Source organism: Eleutherodactylus coqui, chromosome 5, assembly GCF_035609145.1.
Source record: "Eleutherodactylus coqui strain aEleCoq1 chromosome 5, aEleCoq1.hap1, whole genome shotgun sequence".
Classification (NCBI taxonomy): domain Eukaryota; kingdom Metazoa; phylum Chordata; class Amphibia; order Anura; family Eleutherodactylidae; genus Eleutherodactylus; species Eleutherodactylus coqui.
Genome location: NC_089841.1, coordinates 118,362,761 through 118,379,100, shown reverse-complemented (window position 1 = coordinate 118,379,100; position 16,340 = coordinate 118,362,761). Strand labels below are relative to the sequence as shown.

Genomic DNA, 16,340 nt, shown 5'->3' with positions numbered 1-16,340 from the left:
CTTACTGTGACCTGTGACTGGTGCTACTTATGTAAATGTCAGATATCTACAAACTTACTTTTTGCCTAAGGGGGCTCATTTGTCATCTCAGTAAGATACATTAACATTTCAATCATTACTTATTCCTGGTCTTATATATGAATATTAATTCATCCTAATAACAAGATACAATTTTCTCAACTGTGGTTGTGATTACAGCAAAATTGCAAGTTAGATTTTGGCAAAGTGGGTGGATTTTATCATACTTCTCTGAACGTCTTTATAGGATTTAGGGTGGTCAGACACTTTAGACTCTATATACGTGACTAACCACTCCGCTGTACGTGTTCACTGGTGGGTTTGACAGCTGACATCAAGGTAACAGCGGGGAAGGTGCGTATGAAACTTAGATCCCCAGACTCAGCATGTCAGCTACTTTATGCCTATAAGCTTAGCTTATATGGCACAGAGGAGCTGACAGATTCCTTTTAAGTAGATGCCGCAGTAGAAAGGACCATGGCACTGGAGGTATCAATGTAAAATATCAGCCTTTATTTATTTTCTCTCTTTTAAAATGTAATATTTCAGCCACAAAGGGCTTCTTTCAAGCAAAGAAAAATAAGATAACTGCAGACATAACATGCATATGTGCTTTAGCAGCTTTTTAGATCATCTGGGAGGTGAGCACACCTTCTTTCCCTCGCGGTCGCCATATTCTGTAAACAATAGAAGCAGTACAGATATACAATATAAAAACACACGAGGCGCGTAAAACAGATGCCATTATAGCCTATGAGTGGCATAATACCCAACGGTGCCATCCACGACCACAGGCTATAATGGCATCTGTTTAATGGACATCTTTAAAAAAGCTCACAAGGTATCCTATATTAGTTTGTGGGTGATGGATGTCAATATCAGCCATCCGTCAGAGCCTCCTTTTTAACGCATATGTTGGGAGCTTTTCCCAGTGTTTACAGTGTTGGAGGCCGAAAACACAATGTGAACCCAGCCTAACTCCACTGGAGGAAACAAGCAGCTGTTTGTATTGAATGTTACGATGTATGCAGGGAAATGCATTAATGATTGTACAATGTTATTATAAATGGTATCAACTACATTACTTATATATTGATTTCTGTGCCACCTGTGATGCAAGTAGTTCTCCACGTTTACTGGAATTGTCTCAAATCTCAATGATAAGGCCAGACTCTTTATGGCAATGGAGATTCCCATCCATTTCAACCTAGTTAGTCAACTTCATCAATATCTGGTGGCCAACTGGAATGCTCCGCTCTGGATTCTGGCATGTGTATTTCGGAGAACTGGTACCATTAACATATTTAGTTGAACATCTCTAAGTAAACTGGTGCTGGATCTCTGCCATAGTTCTTTTACAATAGGTGAATACTTTGTACCTTTTGATCAGTCTGTATCTTTGTAATGCATTAATACCATTGTTGGGTCACCTCATTGTTTTGTGTTTGTTATACAGCTACACCTGTATAATAGTGTTTAGTAGTGACATGTAATGCATCCTGGTCAAAGTGCAAATCCATAGGTCCGGCCCTTGTGATCAGTGCCACTAGATGCAAAACAAGGATGGAAATTTCTAGGTTTTAGTGAGATTTCTGAATTTGCTACTAACTACATTGACAAACATTATAGTATCAGAATTATTATCATCTGCTAACAAATCAATATTGTTAAATGTTCCTTTTTTGTATATGTTTTCTTGTAGGGGTCAGGTTCCTGCTGTAGCGGAGTGCAATTATTTGTCAGTTGCCAAATCCCTTGAAATGTATGGAGTTGACCTGCATCCTGTCTATGTAAGTGTAAATGTAAAGAAAATTAAAAATGGTTTCCATGTTTATTATGAGGATATCATTAGAGATTTCTAATACCTGCATGTCTATATTGCTTTGTTAGGCAATTGCTTTATATCCATGGGTTTATACAATGCAGAATTTGAAAGCTGACCTATTCTGTGTATATGCAGATTATACTTGCCGTGATTCTAGGTTTGTATTGCTGTCATTGAATGCACACCTTTAAAATTGTTACAGTCGAAAGATCATGGTATCTGTTACACAACTTAGGTTTAAGGAACGCAGATGCCAAGCGTCTTACATATGAGCTGCAGCAGATGACTGACACCTTCTCAGGTTTATATAAGGAGATGGATAATTAAATATCTGGCAACAGAATATCTTTACATTTTTTTGTGTGACTTCCTTTTCAGGATGCGTTACATATTCTATTCCACTTTCCTTGGATCAATAGAGATTGAACTTCACAGACTTGATTGAGTCTTTTCTCAAGCAAAGTAACATTGTAAGCAGATGAGAAACTAAAGCTGGCCATAGACATTAGATCAATATCCGCTGAGCATATCTTTTTTTGTCAGGGCTTGCTGACAGCCTAATGTGCATAAGGGCCTCCTGACTTTTCCAGTGTCTGACGTTGCCGAGAGAGAGAGAGAGAGAGAGAGAGAGAGAGAGAGAGAGAGAGAGAGGGAGGGATAAAGCAGCTTGATTTCAACATTTGTGATCCTTTAATTCATGGGGAGATAAGCTGCCACCAGAACTGTCTGGCAGTGGGTCTCTCTATTCAGAACATGGACACTCGGCTGAGCTGAGTATGCATGTTTATGGGGTGGTTGGGAGAGACGACTGTAAGCCAAATGAAACTCCACCTTAATTTTAAGAACTCCTCCTTCCTTCTCTTTCCCTGGCTGAATTTCATGGGCTTGTCTTTTTTTTTTTAACCGCACTACCAATGTAACTATGCAATAAGTCTTGATAGGCTTCTGGGCAGCGATTTCTGCAATAAGTAGGGCCATGAGACTTCATATTGGTAAAAAAAAATGTTTTATTAAAAATTGTACTCTCTAGTGCAGGGGTGTTCAACTGGTCTGGTCTAAGGGCCACATTGCTAAACTGAACCACTTCCAAAGGCCCCAAGGGTATTACCATCTGAGACATTTATGGTATATCCTAAGTATATGCCATAATAAAAGTAAGTTCCACTGCCAGGACTCTCACCTATTGGGAGAATAGGCGTCACCTTACCCCCAATTAGCACTCCAGAGCAGAGAATGTATATGGCTCTCTCCATTGTAGATGATGGATGTTGAGTTAACAGCCTGGCATTTCATAAGTCCTATAAATTACAATGGAGAGAGCTACATGCAAATACAATGCCTCTAACGCATATACTTATTTTTGGTGTATCATACGTGTCAAGAGACTTTAATCTCCTAATATATAGGGGGCACAGACATGGCTACACAGTGCACCCTTAGTACTTGTCCTAATATATCGTTGACCCAGACATGGCTACACAGTGCACCCTTAGTACTTATCCTAATAAATAAGGGACCCAGACATGACTACACAGTGCACCCTTGGTACTTGTCCTAATATATAGGGGGCCCAGGCATGTCTACATAGTGCACCCTTAGTACTTATCGTAATAAATAGGGGACCCAGACATGACTACACAGTGCACCCTTGGTACTTGTCCTAATATATAGGGGACCCAGACATGGCTACACTGTGCACCCTTAGTACTTATCCTAATAAATAGGGAACCCAGACATGGCTACACAGTGCACCCTTGGTACTTGTCCTAATGTATAGGGGACCCAGACATGGCTACACTGTGCACCCTTAGTACTTATCCTAATAAATAGGGGACCCAAACATGGCTACACAATGCACCCTTAGTACTTGTCCTAATATATAGGGGACCCAGACATGGCTACACAATGCACCCATAGTACTTATCCTAATATATAGGGGACCCAGACATAGCTACACAGTGCACCCTTAGTACCTGTTCATTCCTGTTGCCCTGCTATATGCCACTCCTCTTCACCCTGACATGGAAACTTTATGTGAGCAACCACGGATAGATATATCTGTGTCCAGATGATTGCGACCGCACAGGATGGCATTGTGGGTCTCATGTGGCCCCTGGGCCTCACATTGTGTACCCCTGCTGTAATATAAAGTAAAATTTAGCAAGTCAATTTTGACTTGTTACGTGAGAAGAGAACACAAAAGAATTTCACTGTGTGAGAAGAGAGACTTCACATCATGGTTAATAAGCGTTAGAACTGCTAAATGAATTAGTCTCTATTCTCTAAAAATTGATGTTTCTTTTCTCTGAGTCAGTTTCTATCCATGCATGTCAGGCAGTTGTTGTGAATCTATCTTGGTAATAATGGCACAATAATTACTATTCAGAGCTTCATCTAAAAAACAAAACAAAAACAACAGTAACTGAACCTAAAAATGGATAACAATTATGTCTTTGTCACGTATAAAAGAGATGAATACAAAATGTTTGCGTTTCCCAGAATAGACTATTTTTGCAATATAAAAGTATAGCCATTAGCCCACATTTATTTTTTAATTTACGAATGTTCAAAAGCTGCATCTACAGATGTGGCAAATTTTGCTCCAAAAAATGTACTCTATTGTCTTTTTACTCCTTTTCATAGATTTTTCCTAAGGAGCAATGTATGACATATAAAAGGTCCTACACACTTGTGGTGTTCTCAACAAGTGGAAACATTACCCTTTTCCCCCCAGACTTGCTAAAAAAATATGGCCCAAGAGTGAGGGTATATTGGCCACTTTTTGAGGATTGGGAGACCTCCCGAAATTCCTAGTGACTTTTGAGCGTCCCATGATATCACTCCCAGATTGGCTGAGACCATCAGTCTCTTTTACTCCACCATTGAAAGAAGGATGGCATACTACCACATCAGATGTTTGGTGCAGAAACAAGAGAGCTTCTTCCCTACCCACTTAAGAGTCTTAAGAGTGATTGAGGTATTCTCTCTTTAATGATCGCTACGTCACTTACATGGAGATTGTTTTTGCTGCAGTTTAGAATTTGATACTTTTTTCATTATAAGTAATACTTGCAATAGGTTTAGAGGTAGACGCGCTGTTCCCTACCTACACTAATTATTAAAAATGCGGATTGGGTCTGCCTCAGGTCTCATCCTTCCCAGGGTTAATACCAGGGCCAGTGGATCTTGGTCTGCACATCAAACAGCATTACTTACCGAAATATTTTTGGTACTTAAATTTACCTTTCATTATTAAAAATATATTTCATTAGCCGGCGTTGTGTCTGAAATGGGACTTTTTGTCATTAGTTCCTCTTCTCCCCAACCTTGGGACTGCACCATTGGTGGTATAGTATATATGAGCCGATTATTAGGTTTAGTTTTAGGTCGCCTATTTGCGATCCTAGTTTTAGTTAACTTTAGGATTATTAGTAACTTCCATGTTACTTCCCTCCCACTTGCTTTTTTCCCTCTTCTTTTTTTTTTTTCTTCTCATTTCCACCACCCTATGCCAGTTTTTTGGTGTTTCTACAGAATAGACTTACTTATCTAGTAGCATGTCTCTTGAGTACAGTTAAGGTGTCCTTAACCTTTAGTATATATAACGCCAGGGGTCTCAACAAGCCAGACTAGCGAGGGCAAATTCTATAGATTTTATTGAAAGAAAATAATGGTCACCATGTTTCAGGAAGCCTACTTTGTGGCTTCTAGAATCCCTTATTGTATTGACAAAGATTACCCAACATGGAACCGTGCCACTCACCCAACTCGTAAGGCTTGTGGAGTCTCGGTGGCATTTCATAAATCATTTAATCCACCCCTCTTGGCGTATAAGGTCGATGAGGAGGGGAGATATATTTTCTTAAAAGTGATGATCGCTGGTTTGCCATACATCATTGCTAACCTCTATTTTCCTAATCAGGAGCAGGTCACTTTTGGGTCCAGAGCTCTCCAGAGACTAGCTGACTTTACTGAGCGATTGAGTATTTTACTGGGCGGAGACGCTAATGTAGCAATGGACCCTCTTAGACACCTCCACAGATCATTCGTTGGGCTGTTGCATTGTGACTTGTAGACTGAAGATGGTTTCTGGTAAGACTACATCTGGAATCCTAGAATGGTAGAGTTGGAAGGGACCTCTAGCGTCATCGGGTCCAACCACCTGCTCAATGCAGAATTCACTAAAAAAATCCCAGACAGATGTCTGTCTAGCCATTGTTTGAAGACTTCCATTGAAGGAGAACTCACCACCTCCAATGGCAGCCTGTTCCACTCATTAATCTTCCTCACTGTCGAAAAGTTTTTTTTCAAATATCTAATCTGTGCCTCTTCCCTTTTGTTTCATCCCATTGCTTCTAGTCTTTACTTGTGCAAGTGAGAATAGGGCTGATCCCTCTGCACTATAACAGCCCTTCAGATATTTGTAGACCGCTATTAAGTCTCCTCTCAGCCTTCTTTTTTGCAAGCTGAACATTCTCAGATGCTTTAACCGTTCCTCATAAGACATGGTTTGCAGACTGCTCGCCATCCTGGTAGCTCTTGTCTGAACTTGCTCCAGTTTGTCTTTTTTAAATTGGAGTGCCCAGAAATGGACACCGTATTTTAGATGAGGTCTGACTAAGGAAGAGTAGAGTGAGATAATTTCCTCATGGAATCTAGACTCCATACTTTTCTTTATACATCCCAAAATTGTGTTTGCCTTTTTTGCTACTGCATCACACAGTTGACTCATGTTCAGTTTGTAATCTACTAGTATACCGAAGTCTTTTCACATGTGCTGCTTAGCTTAATTCCTCCTATTCTCTATATGCTATTTTCATTTTTCTTGCCCATATGTAGAACCTTGCATTTCTCCTTTTTAAATAGCATTCTGTTAAGGCCCATTTAGACACAACGATTATCGCTCAAAAGTTGCACAAAAGACCTCTTTGAGCAATAATCGTGTGCATTTACACGGCAAAATGATTGCTCAAAATTAGCTCAAACTGCAGTTTGAGTTACAGTTTTAAGTGTTCACTTTGCATAACTGTGTAAATGAAGGCTCTTGCTGTATGCAGAAGACAAGCTGGACCGTTTGAGCGCTGTCTTCTGCATACCTCTGCTGTGTTCACGGAGTGCACAGCTGGTATACAGCTGAGCGCTCTGAGCAGGGTATGCAGAACACGGCTGGAGTGCTGTCTTCTGTATACTCCTGCTGTGTTCACAGAGCACACAGCTGGTATACAGTTGAGCGCTCTGAGCGGAGTATGCAGAACACAGCTGGAGCACTGTCTTCTTCATACTCCAGCAGTGTTCTCCGAGCGGTATACCAGCTGAAACAATAGTATCAGAAGTATCCCTCTGAGAACTCAGCATGCGTCACTGAAAAGGCTCATCAATCTCTTTCAGCTTGCTGAAAGACAGCAATGAACGACTCGTTAACGATAGCTGCATGATGTCTGTACAGTTAGACCCAACGGTTCTCGCTCTAAAGATGCTTTGGGCTATTTTTGAGCTTGAATCGTTGGGTCTAAATGGGCCTTTAGTCACTGCCCAGTGTACAAGCTTGTCTTGATCTTTTTGAATCTTCTCTCTTCTCTTATGTTAGCTATTAGAGATGAGCGAACGTATTCGTTTCGAGTAATTACTCGATCGAGTACCGCTATTTTCGAGTACTTCAGTACTCGGGTGAAAAGATTCGGGGGGGCGCCGGGGGGGCGGGGGGAGGCGTGGCGGCACGGGGGGTAGCAGTGGGGAACAGGGGGGAGCCCTCTCTCTCTCCCTCTCCCCCCCACTCCCCGCTGCAACCCCCCACTCACCCACGGCGCCCCCCGAATCTTTTCGCCCGAGTACGGAAGTACTCGAAAATCGCGGTACTCGGGCGAAAAAGGGGCATGGCCAAGTACGCTCGCTCATCTCTATTAGCTATCCGTCCTAGCTTTGTGTCATCGGCAAATGTGATCAGTTTCCCCTGAATTCCCCCCTCCAGTTCATTTATAAAAATGTTAAACAACACTGGGCCCAGGACAGAGCCTTGTGGTACTCCACTTGACACAATGTTCCAATTAGATGTGCAGCCATTTATGACAAGTCTTTGAGTACGATCACTCAGCCAGTTGTGAATCCACCTAAGAGTTGTCTTGTAAATTCCACATTTGGGTTTTTTTCCACTAAGGATGGTATGAGATACTTTGTCAATTGCTTCACTAAAATCAAAATATACTATAACTTCTGCATTTCCCTGATTAACCCAGTCAATGATTCTGTCATACAAGGAAATTAGATTAGTCTGGCATGACTTGTTTATTACAAACCGGTACTGGCTCTGGTTAATTACTCCATTTGCATCCAAAAACTTGCATATACTGTATGCTGTTCAATAATAATTTGGCCAAAGATCTTTCCTGGTATAGAAGTCAGGCTCACAGGTCTGCAGTTTCCTGGGTCCACCTTCTTCCCTTTTTTTGAAGAGAGTGACATTTGCCCTTTTCCAGTCTTCTGGGACTTCTCTTGTTCCCAATGAATTTTCAAAGATTACGGCGAGCGGTTCAGTAATTACCTCTGCGGCTTTCTTTTAGTATCCTAGAATGTAATTCATCCAAATCTGGAGACTTGAATTCATTTAAGTTAGCTAAGGGGTCCCTCAATATATCTCTGTTTATAGATAACCTGCATTTTTTTATTCCTTTAATAGCATAGAGAAGATCAGTTGATGTTACATCTACTTTCTGAGAGAAAACGGATACAAAATAGGAATTTAAAAGTTCAGCACTCTTAACATCATTTTTATCTAATTTCCCATTTCCGTCCTGTAAATCTCCTATAGCATCTTTGACTTTTTTTTTGCTCTTGACATGCCGGCAAAATCCCTTTTCATTGCTTTTGGCCTCTCTTGCAAGCCTCAATTCATAATTAACTTTAGCTTTTTTGAGACTTGTCTTACAGTTTCTGCAGACAACATTATATTTTTCTTCCTTTTTAGCATGTGTGCAAGTTTTGTGTTCATCCATCTTGGTCTCTTTAAATGATTCCCATTCTTCCTACTTTTAGAGATTGATAACTATTGTATTTTTATAATCTCATTTCGCAATATTTCTGATCCTCCTTGGACATTTCTGTCCTTAAGAACATCCAGCCTTTGGATACTTCCTACCCTTTTTCTGAGTCCATTAAAATCTGCCTTTCTAAAATCCAACCTTGAGGTCTGAGTCTTCTTAGGTCTTCCTCTCCTTGTTATCCAAAATTCAAGGATGGCATGATAACTGCCTCCTAAGGTCCCAGCCACCCTTACTTCCTCAACCATTTCCTCCCTGTGGGTAAGATTTGGGTCCAAGATGGTACATCCCCTTGTTTTATCTTCTAACTTTTTGGAACATAAAGTTGTCAGCAAGAGCAGATAGGAATTTGTTGGATTCATTACATTTGCCTGAGAGAGATTCACAACAAATGTCTGGATAGTTAAAATCTCCCATGATTACTAGGTTGTCCTTTTTTGAGAACTTTGCCATCTGATATAGAAAGAGTCATCCATATTTTCTGCTTTTCGAGGCGGCCCATAGTAAATGCCAACAATAGCGTTCTTTCAGTTGTGTTTTGTTGTGTTTACCCAAACGAAACTACCATGCTCTCAAGCTTGAATCTCTGTGGAGATGTATGCTTTCTTTACATACAACGCAACACCTCCCCCCCTTTTTTAGGTCTGTTTCTTATAAATAAGTTGTATCCTTTAAGCCTTGTATTCCAATCATGTGTATCATCCCACCAAGTTTCTGTGATGGCTATGACATCATATTTCCTGTGTTAGGAGCTCTAATTCTTCTTGTTTCCCATGCTCTGTGCATTTGTGTAGAAACATTTTATTTTGTGATCGATGGAGGATGATAGGCTGAACTGGATGGACATATGTCTTTTATACGGCCTTACATACTATGATGGCTTTTGCTCCTCTACTTGCTTTATGATTTTTTTTTTTATCTAGTTGACCTATGGCGGATCCTCCACCCTAGCAACAGAGATTATAGTTTTCACTCCCTGGCACACAACACATACAGTAGACTAGATAACCTTTTCATATCGCACAACCTCTTGGATGGTGACAAGGTTGTTCTTTAGACCTGTTGTTATGGTCAGATCGGTATACGGCTCCTTAGGTCTTGCGAACTGCAACCACAGGGTCCTAATTGGTGTCTTAATGATTATTTACTAAAAGACTCCGTGTGCATGGCAAATATTAATGAGCTTAGATGTTCTGATTTTACTACCAACCTCTTGGGCTTTTATTCCACCTGGTCTGTATGATTGGACTTTCACGACTTGCTCTCCTTTGCTGGTTGGATGTTAAATGGTACTGTATAATAGACAACCCAAGCATGAACAGGTCTGTCATGACACCATTCTCATTCTTTTCTTTCTCTATCCTCCTTTTTCCTTTTCCAACACCTATATTCCCCCCTTTTTAGAGTATAAGTTTTGCTAGTTTTAATTGTATACAGTTTTAGTTGGTCTCCCTGGAGGAGAGTCCCAGCAGATGGGGTTTGTTACTCTTATGGGTCTCAGGCTGGGATACCCACTCAGAGTAGGCCTGATATTAAACCTCAAGCAGTTTAATTCAAAATTGTGAGATGACTAGTATATATATTTATTTTATATTTACTACATGTCATTGTTTTACATGCTGGATCAACAATGATGTAACCAATAAAAAGTGGAAAGGGAAAGGGATTTGTTATTTGCATAGTGCCAACTTATTCCGCAGGGCTTTCAGGTAATTTATTTATTACCCCCCAGCAGGCTGGGTACTCCTTTTACCTACCTTGAAAGGATGGAAGGCTGAGTCAACCTTAAGCCGGCTACCTGAACCACGCGGGGATTGAACTCGCAGCCTTCAGGTGATGAGCAAGAGCTTAGAACTGCATACTGCTGCTTTAACACTCTTTTAAAACCTTTTAAACATAAAAAAGAAAATGGGAAAGCTGACATATTTTACTGTCATTTCTCAAAGGAAAAGGCATAAATTAGTGTTGCAAATATATGACAGCTCACAACAGGTGTAAAAAGAATTCAGACAATCAAGTCCATACTCACCAGACATATTAATGGGATTTTCCTGGACCAAAGTGCTGTTTTACATGGGAATCTGAATGATAATTGTTAACTGTAAAGGCTGCCAGCGCCTAAATGACGCACAATAATTTGTTTGCTTATTGTTTGTCATTGTTTCTGCAGGTATAAAAATAAGACAATGATCGACTTGTGTAAACAGACAGTTGTACATCTATGAACAACTGTCTGTTTACTGTGAATTGAGTGGGGTGCGTGGAAGCTCCGCCTCCATTCACCGAGCGATCATTGCCACTGTGTGTAAGCACAGGAGTGACTGTCGCTGTGACTGTTGTCGGGCGCCTAAGCACCTGCAAAGGACCCTAAGATATGGATGACCTAACTTCAGGAAAGGCCATCAGTATCAGGTTGGTATCGGATAGCTGCTTGGAACCCAGCCAATCAGTTCTCTGAAGTGGCCATGGCGCTCCAGTAAGTACCACGGCCATTTCACTGCATAACAGCATGGAGCCATACACTTCATAGCGGCTGTGCCTTGTACAGCAGCTCAATTCCATTCACTTGAATGGGACTAAGTTGCTTTAAAGGGATTCTGTCATAAAAAAAAATTCTATACTTACCTATTCCTCCCCAGTCAGTCTCCTTACCAGATCTTCACCTCCCCCATCTTCTCCTGTCTCCTGCAGTCCAGGGGAGGTCAATTCACCTAAAGCTGCCTGTATAGAATTTTTTATTTATTTATTTTTTTTAATGACAAAAGCCCTTTAAGTCCCTGTGACCAAATGATAGTACACAGGCCCGAGAAGAGGCCACAGTTTTCACTCGAGCACTGCCTCTTGAATTAGCTGATTGGCAGGGATCCAACGCTTGGAACCCCCACTGATCAGCTCTTGACCTATCCTGAGGCAAACACAATTCTGGGATATTAAGAGAAGCACAGAGTCTAGATCACGTGAGGTCATTATCCCCCTCTACTCTTCCTTAGTCAGACATCATCTGGAATACTGTGTTCAGTTCTGGGCACCCCACTTTAAAAAAAACATAGACAAACTTGAGCAAGCTCAGAGAAGAGTTACCAAGATGGTAAGCGGTCTGCAAATCATGTCCTATGAAGAAATCTGGGAATGTTTAGCTTGCAAAAAAGAAGGCTGAGAGGAAACTTAACCCTATCCAGTCCAATTTGTATCCTAGTTTTCCTAGGGGGTTACACTTTTTCTGCCGTTATACAACAGCGCTATATGCTGGCTGAAGCCAGTACTGCATGAGGTGACATGTTGGATAGGCTCCGACAGCAGAGAGACTAACAATATACAGTAAGAGAACCCCGACGAATGTCTTCCAAAATCGGAGCTGTACAGCCTGAAATCATAATGTCTTCAGTGGTCAGACAGTGGATTGGAAAGGGTTAATAGCTGTCTACAAATATCTGAAGGGCTGTCACAGTTCAGAGGGATCATCCCTATTCTAATATGCACAAGGAAAGACTAGAAGCAATGGGATGAAACTGAAATGGAGACACAGATTAGATATTATAAAAAACTTTCTGAAAGTGAGGGTGATCTATTGAAGGAGAACTCACAACCTCCCGTGGTAAACTGTTCCCCTCATTGAAGTGTTCAAACAAAGGCTGGACAAATATCTGTCTGGGATGATTTAGTGAATCCTGCATTGAGCAGGGGGGTTGGACCTGATGACCCTGAAGGTCCCTTCCAACTCTACCATTCTATGATTCTATGAACCTCATTAACCCTTTGCAATCCAATTTTGGATTCAGGGTTTCCTAGGGGGCTTTCTCTTTCTGCCATTATACAATGGTACCATCTGCTGGCTAGAGCCAGTACTGCGGTATGTGACATGCCAAAGAGGCCCCCGACAACAGAGCAGCCAGTAAGATACAGTAACAATGCCCTGCCGGACGTCTTCCGACATCGGAGTTGTACAGCCTTCAATCAGAATGTCTTTAGACGTCAGACAGTGGATTGGAAAGGGTTAAGAGTTGTGCAAATTTTAATAAATTACTTTCAGTTCCCACCAACTACCTTCTCCAAATAAATAGCACAAAGTATGGTATCATTAAAAAACATGCGCAATATGTGTATTCAGATTTTTGTTTTAAAGTGTACCTGTCAACTCGCTGGACATGTCTGCTTTTAGTGACTGTTTCACTAAAAGTGCAGTGTTGCAGCAAGTTTTCCTAGAGCTGTGCACTGTATCATTCCTCTGTTATTTCTCCTAGAAATGTATGACTAGACAACTAGGCGTTATCATTCTTCTTGTTAATAGAATGAGTCTCTACACAGTATGACATTGTCAACGCTAATTGAGTCTTGTCAGAGTGTGTAAGATGTTCCCTATTAGCAAGGGGATTAGTAACAACCAGTTGTCAAATTATTCATACCTTTCCAGGAGGTGAAATGTAAGTTTTGAGAAAAGATTCTGCAGGTGTGGTTTATGGACAAGCATTTACTAAAGCGGATACAGGAGAGTTCATAGATTCTCTTTAAATGCTCCAATGAAACAAATAAATCAATGTCATAGATCCAGAGCTATGCATTACAGGTAGACTCTATGGTCCTTGACAGAAAAAAAAAAGTTTACTGTAAAGCACCAAATGCAATTTCCACGGAGAACAGCTTCATTCCTTACTGTAGTTCAGCACTTGTATAACAACATTTCAATATCTCTAATGGGTTATGGACTATTTCTCTAGCTCTTAAAGGGATGAAAGAAATAGAAATCTGTTTATTATTCTGTACCCCAGAACCTCCTACCACAAAGATCTGTTGCTCGTTAGATATAGTGACTTTTGAGGCAAATGTAGGCATTTGATTTCACTCTCAAAATGAGCTTCAACCTCTGTGAAGATTTCCTTTGTGAGGATTCAGAAATCCTTTCCTAGTACCACCGCAGTGCTTGCATGGTGTTACTAATTTGCACTTGAACGCCATTGATCTCTATGGCATTCGCTTTCAAATTAGTAGCACAGTGAAGCAGTAGCGCAAGGTTAGTTTCTAAGAAGCATGTGAAAAGTTTTCACATCCTCATGAAAGCTATGACCGCAAAGGTAAAGTTTTACCTGAGGATTTTGGAATTTAAGAACACTACTGACACCATATAGCTTACTTTAAAGCTGACCTCCTATCCCTTGGCTGTGCTATGACCATTCATACTGTCCACATAATTCTGCACATACAGTTGAAGTGGATCTTTTGGAGGTACATAAGATGAGCTGCTGGGAAACTGCATTACTGTGAAACCTCTCCTGAAGACCACCCTTTGAGAAGACCACCTCTTTATCCAGACCAGATTTCTTGTGACCAATTTTTACTTCTATCATACACTGTATGTACACTTTCATGATAGGACTACATCCTCTAGAATACCACTTTTTAAAGGGATTCTTCTGATTCATGCTGCTGGAACCACGGGCAGTATGAACCTGAGACAGAGAAGCCTATTGTCCATGTCGGTGCTTTTTTCTGAAATGCTGAAACCTTTCAGAATTGATTCACTTTTGAAGTTTGACTTGGGGCTGAGCTCCGAGTTGCAGGGGCAAGCTGTTCTGGATTTTCCCCAACCCACTGCATGCAGACTGACAGCTCGGCTCCCTGTATGTGAATAGGGAGAGGAGCTGTCGATCTGCATACAGGAGGTGGGGAGAGGTGGGAGCAGCCTGCCACCGCGACTCGGAGCTCTGCCTCGAGTCAAACTTCAAAAGTGCCTTCTTAATTTGCAGATCAGCCCAGAGTCAAACTTCAAAGTACAATTATTATGAAAAGTGGCAACTTTTCAGAAAAAATATAGCACTGATGTAGACAATAGGCTTCTCTGTCTCAGGTTCATCCTGCCGTGTTTTAGGCAGCCTGAATCTGATGACAAAATCCCTTTAATGCAGTTTTGGGTTGTCGTCTTATAGAGGCTTCACTGTATATTTCCTATAAGAAATCATGGTTTCAGCATGGAGTTGGCAATTATTATCCAATATGCACAATGAGGGAGAATTAATTGCAGACCCTATCTGTCTATGTACAAGCCTGTTTCCCAAAAAGTTGTGACTCGGTGTAAAATGTAATAAATGTAAAGTAAAAAAATATGCAATGACTTTGAAATCTCATCTAACCATATTTTATTCAAAATACAACATAGAACACATATCTGAAGCAATAAAGTAAGACGTTTTTCCAATTCATTAAAAAAAATAATAACTCATTTAGCAATTGATGGCAGTAACACATCTCAAAACGTTGGGCCAGGCCCATGTCTGCCATTGTGCAGTATTCCCTCTTCTTTTTACAACAGTCTGTAAACCTCTGGGAAGTGAGAAGACCAATTGCTGGAGTTTTGGGAGAGGAATGTTGTCCTACTCTTGTCTGATGTAGGATTCTAGCTGCCCAACATTCCTTGGTCGTCTTTAACACATTATGAAATAAAAAACCTGGCAATTTTTTTCTATTGGTGAAAGGTCAGCACTGCAGGCGGCCAATTCAGCACCTGCACTCTTCTTCTGTGAAGCCATGCTGTTGTGATGGATGCAATATGTGTTTTAGCATCATCTTGCTGAAATATCCAAGGCTTTCCTTGTCTGGATGGGAGCAAACCTCTATATGCTGCTCAGTATTGGTGGTGCCTTGTAAGAGGTGTAAACTGCCCATGCCACCGGCACTAATACAACCCCGTACCATCAGAGATGCAGGACTGTGCGCTGTTACCAAGCTGGATGGTTCATCTCCTCTAGAGTCCACAGGACACAGTGTCCATGGTTTACAAAAAGAATTTCACATTTTGATTCATCTGACCACAGAAAAGATTTACATTTTTGCCTCAGTTCATTTTAAATAAGCTTTGGCCCAGAGAAGACACCGGTGTTTCTGGATTGTGTTGATTATATGGCTTCCTCTTTGCATGATACAGCTTTAGGGCGCATTCCTATGAACGTATATCGGCTCGGTTTTCACGCCGAGCCGATTTTATGTCTTCCTCATCTGCAAGGGGGAGAGGATGGAAGAGCCAGGAGCAGGAACTGAGCTCCCGCCCCCTCTCTGCCTCCTCTCTGCCTCCTCTCCGCCCCTCTGCACTATTCACAATGAAAGGAGGCGGGACGGGGGCAGGGCTAAGTTGCGAGAATTAGCCCCACCCCCATCCCACATCTCCCCATTGCAAATAGTGCAGAGGGGCAGAGAGGGGGCGGGAGCTCAGTTCCTGCTCCTGGCTCTTCCATCCCCCCCCCCCTGCAGATGAGGACGACGTATATCGGCTCGGCGTGAAAACCGAGCCGATATACGTTCGTGGGAATGCAGCCTTAACTTGCTTTGTGAATGGCACGGTGAACTGTGTGGATGGTGCCCTAGGCAGATGCCTACTTGTGCCGGCCTTGGTGTTTCTTCCTATTCTGCGTCACATTTTGAAAACACAAAATGTTAAACAGTTTATATCCTAGTAACGAAGAAATAATTACTTT

At 41.4% G+C, this 16,340-nt stretch overlaps 1 protein-coding gene across 3 annotated transcripts in view; it reads left to right on the top strand.

Moving 5' to 3' along the window:
* Nucleotides 1–16,340, top strand: part of EPB41L4A (erythrocyte membrane protein band 4.1 like 4A) — a 262,636-nt gene that overhangs the window by 159,108 nt on the left and 87,188 nt on the right. For all 3 annotated transcript variants that reach the window (XR_010792817.1, XM_066603055.1, XM_066603054.1), the window contains one exon: nucleotides 1,721–1,808. Coding sequence is in view for 2 of the 3 variants with exons in the window: in XM_066603055.1 (XP_066459152.1) it covers nucleotides 1,721–1,808 (88 nt within the window). In the remaining variant the exon portion in view is untranslated. The remainder of the gene's footprint in view (nucleotides 1–1,720; nucleotides 1,809–16,340) is intronic.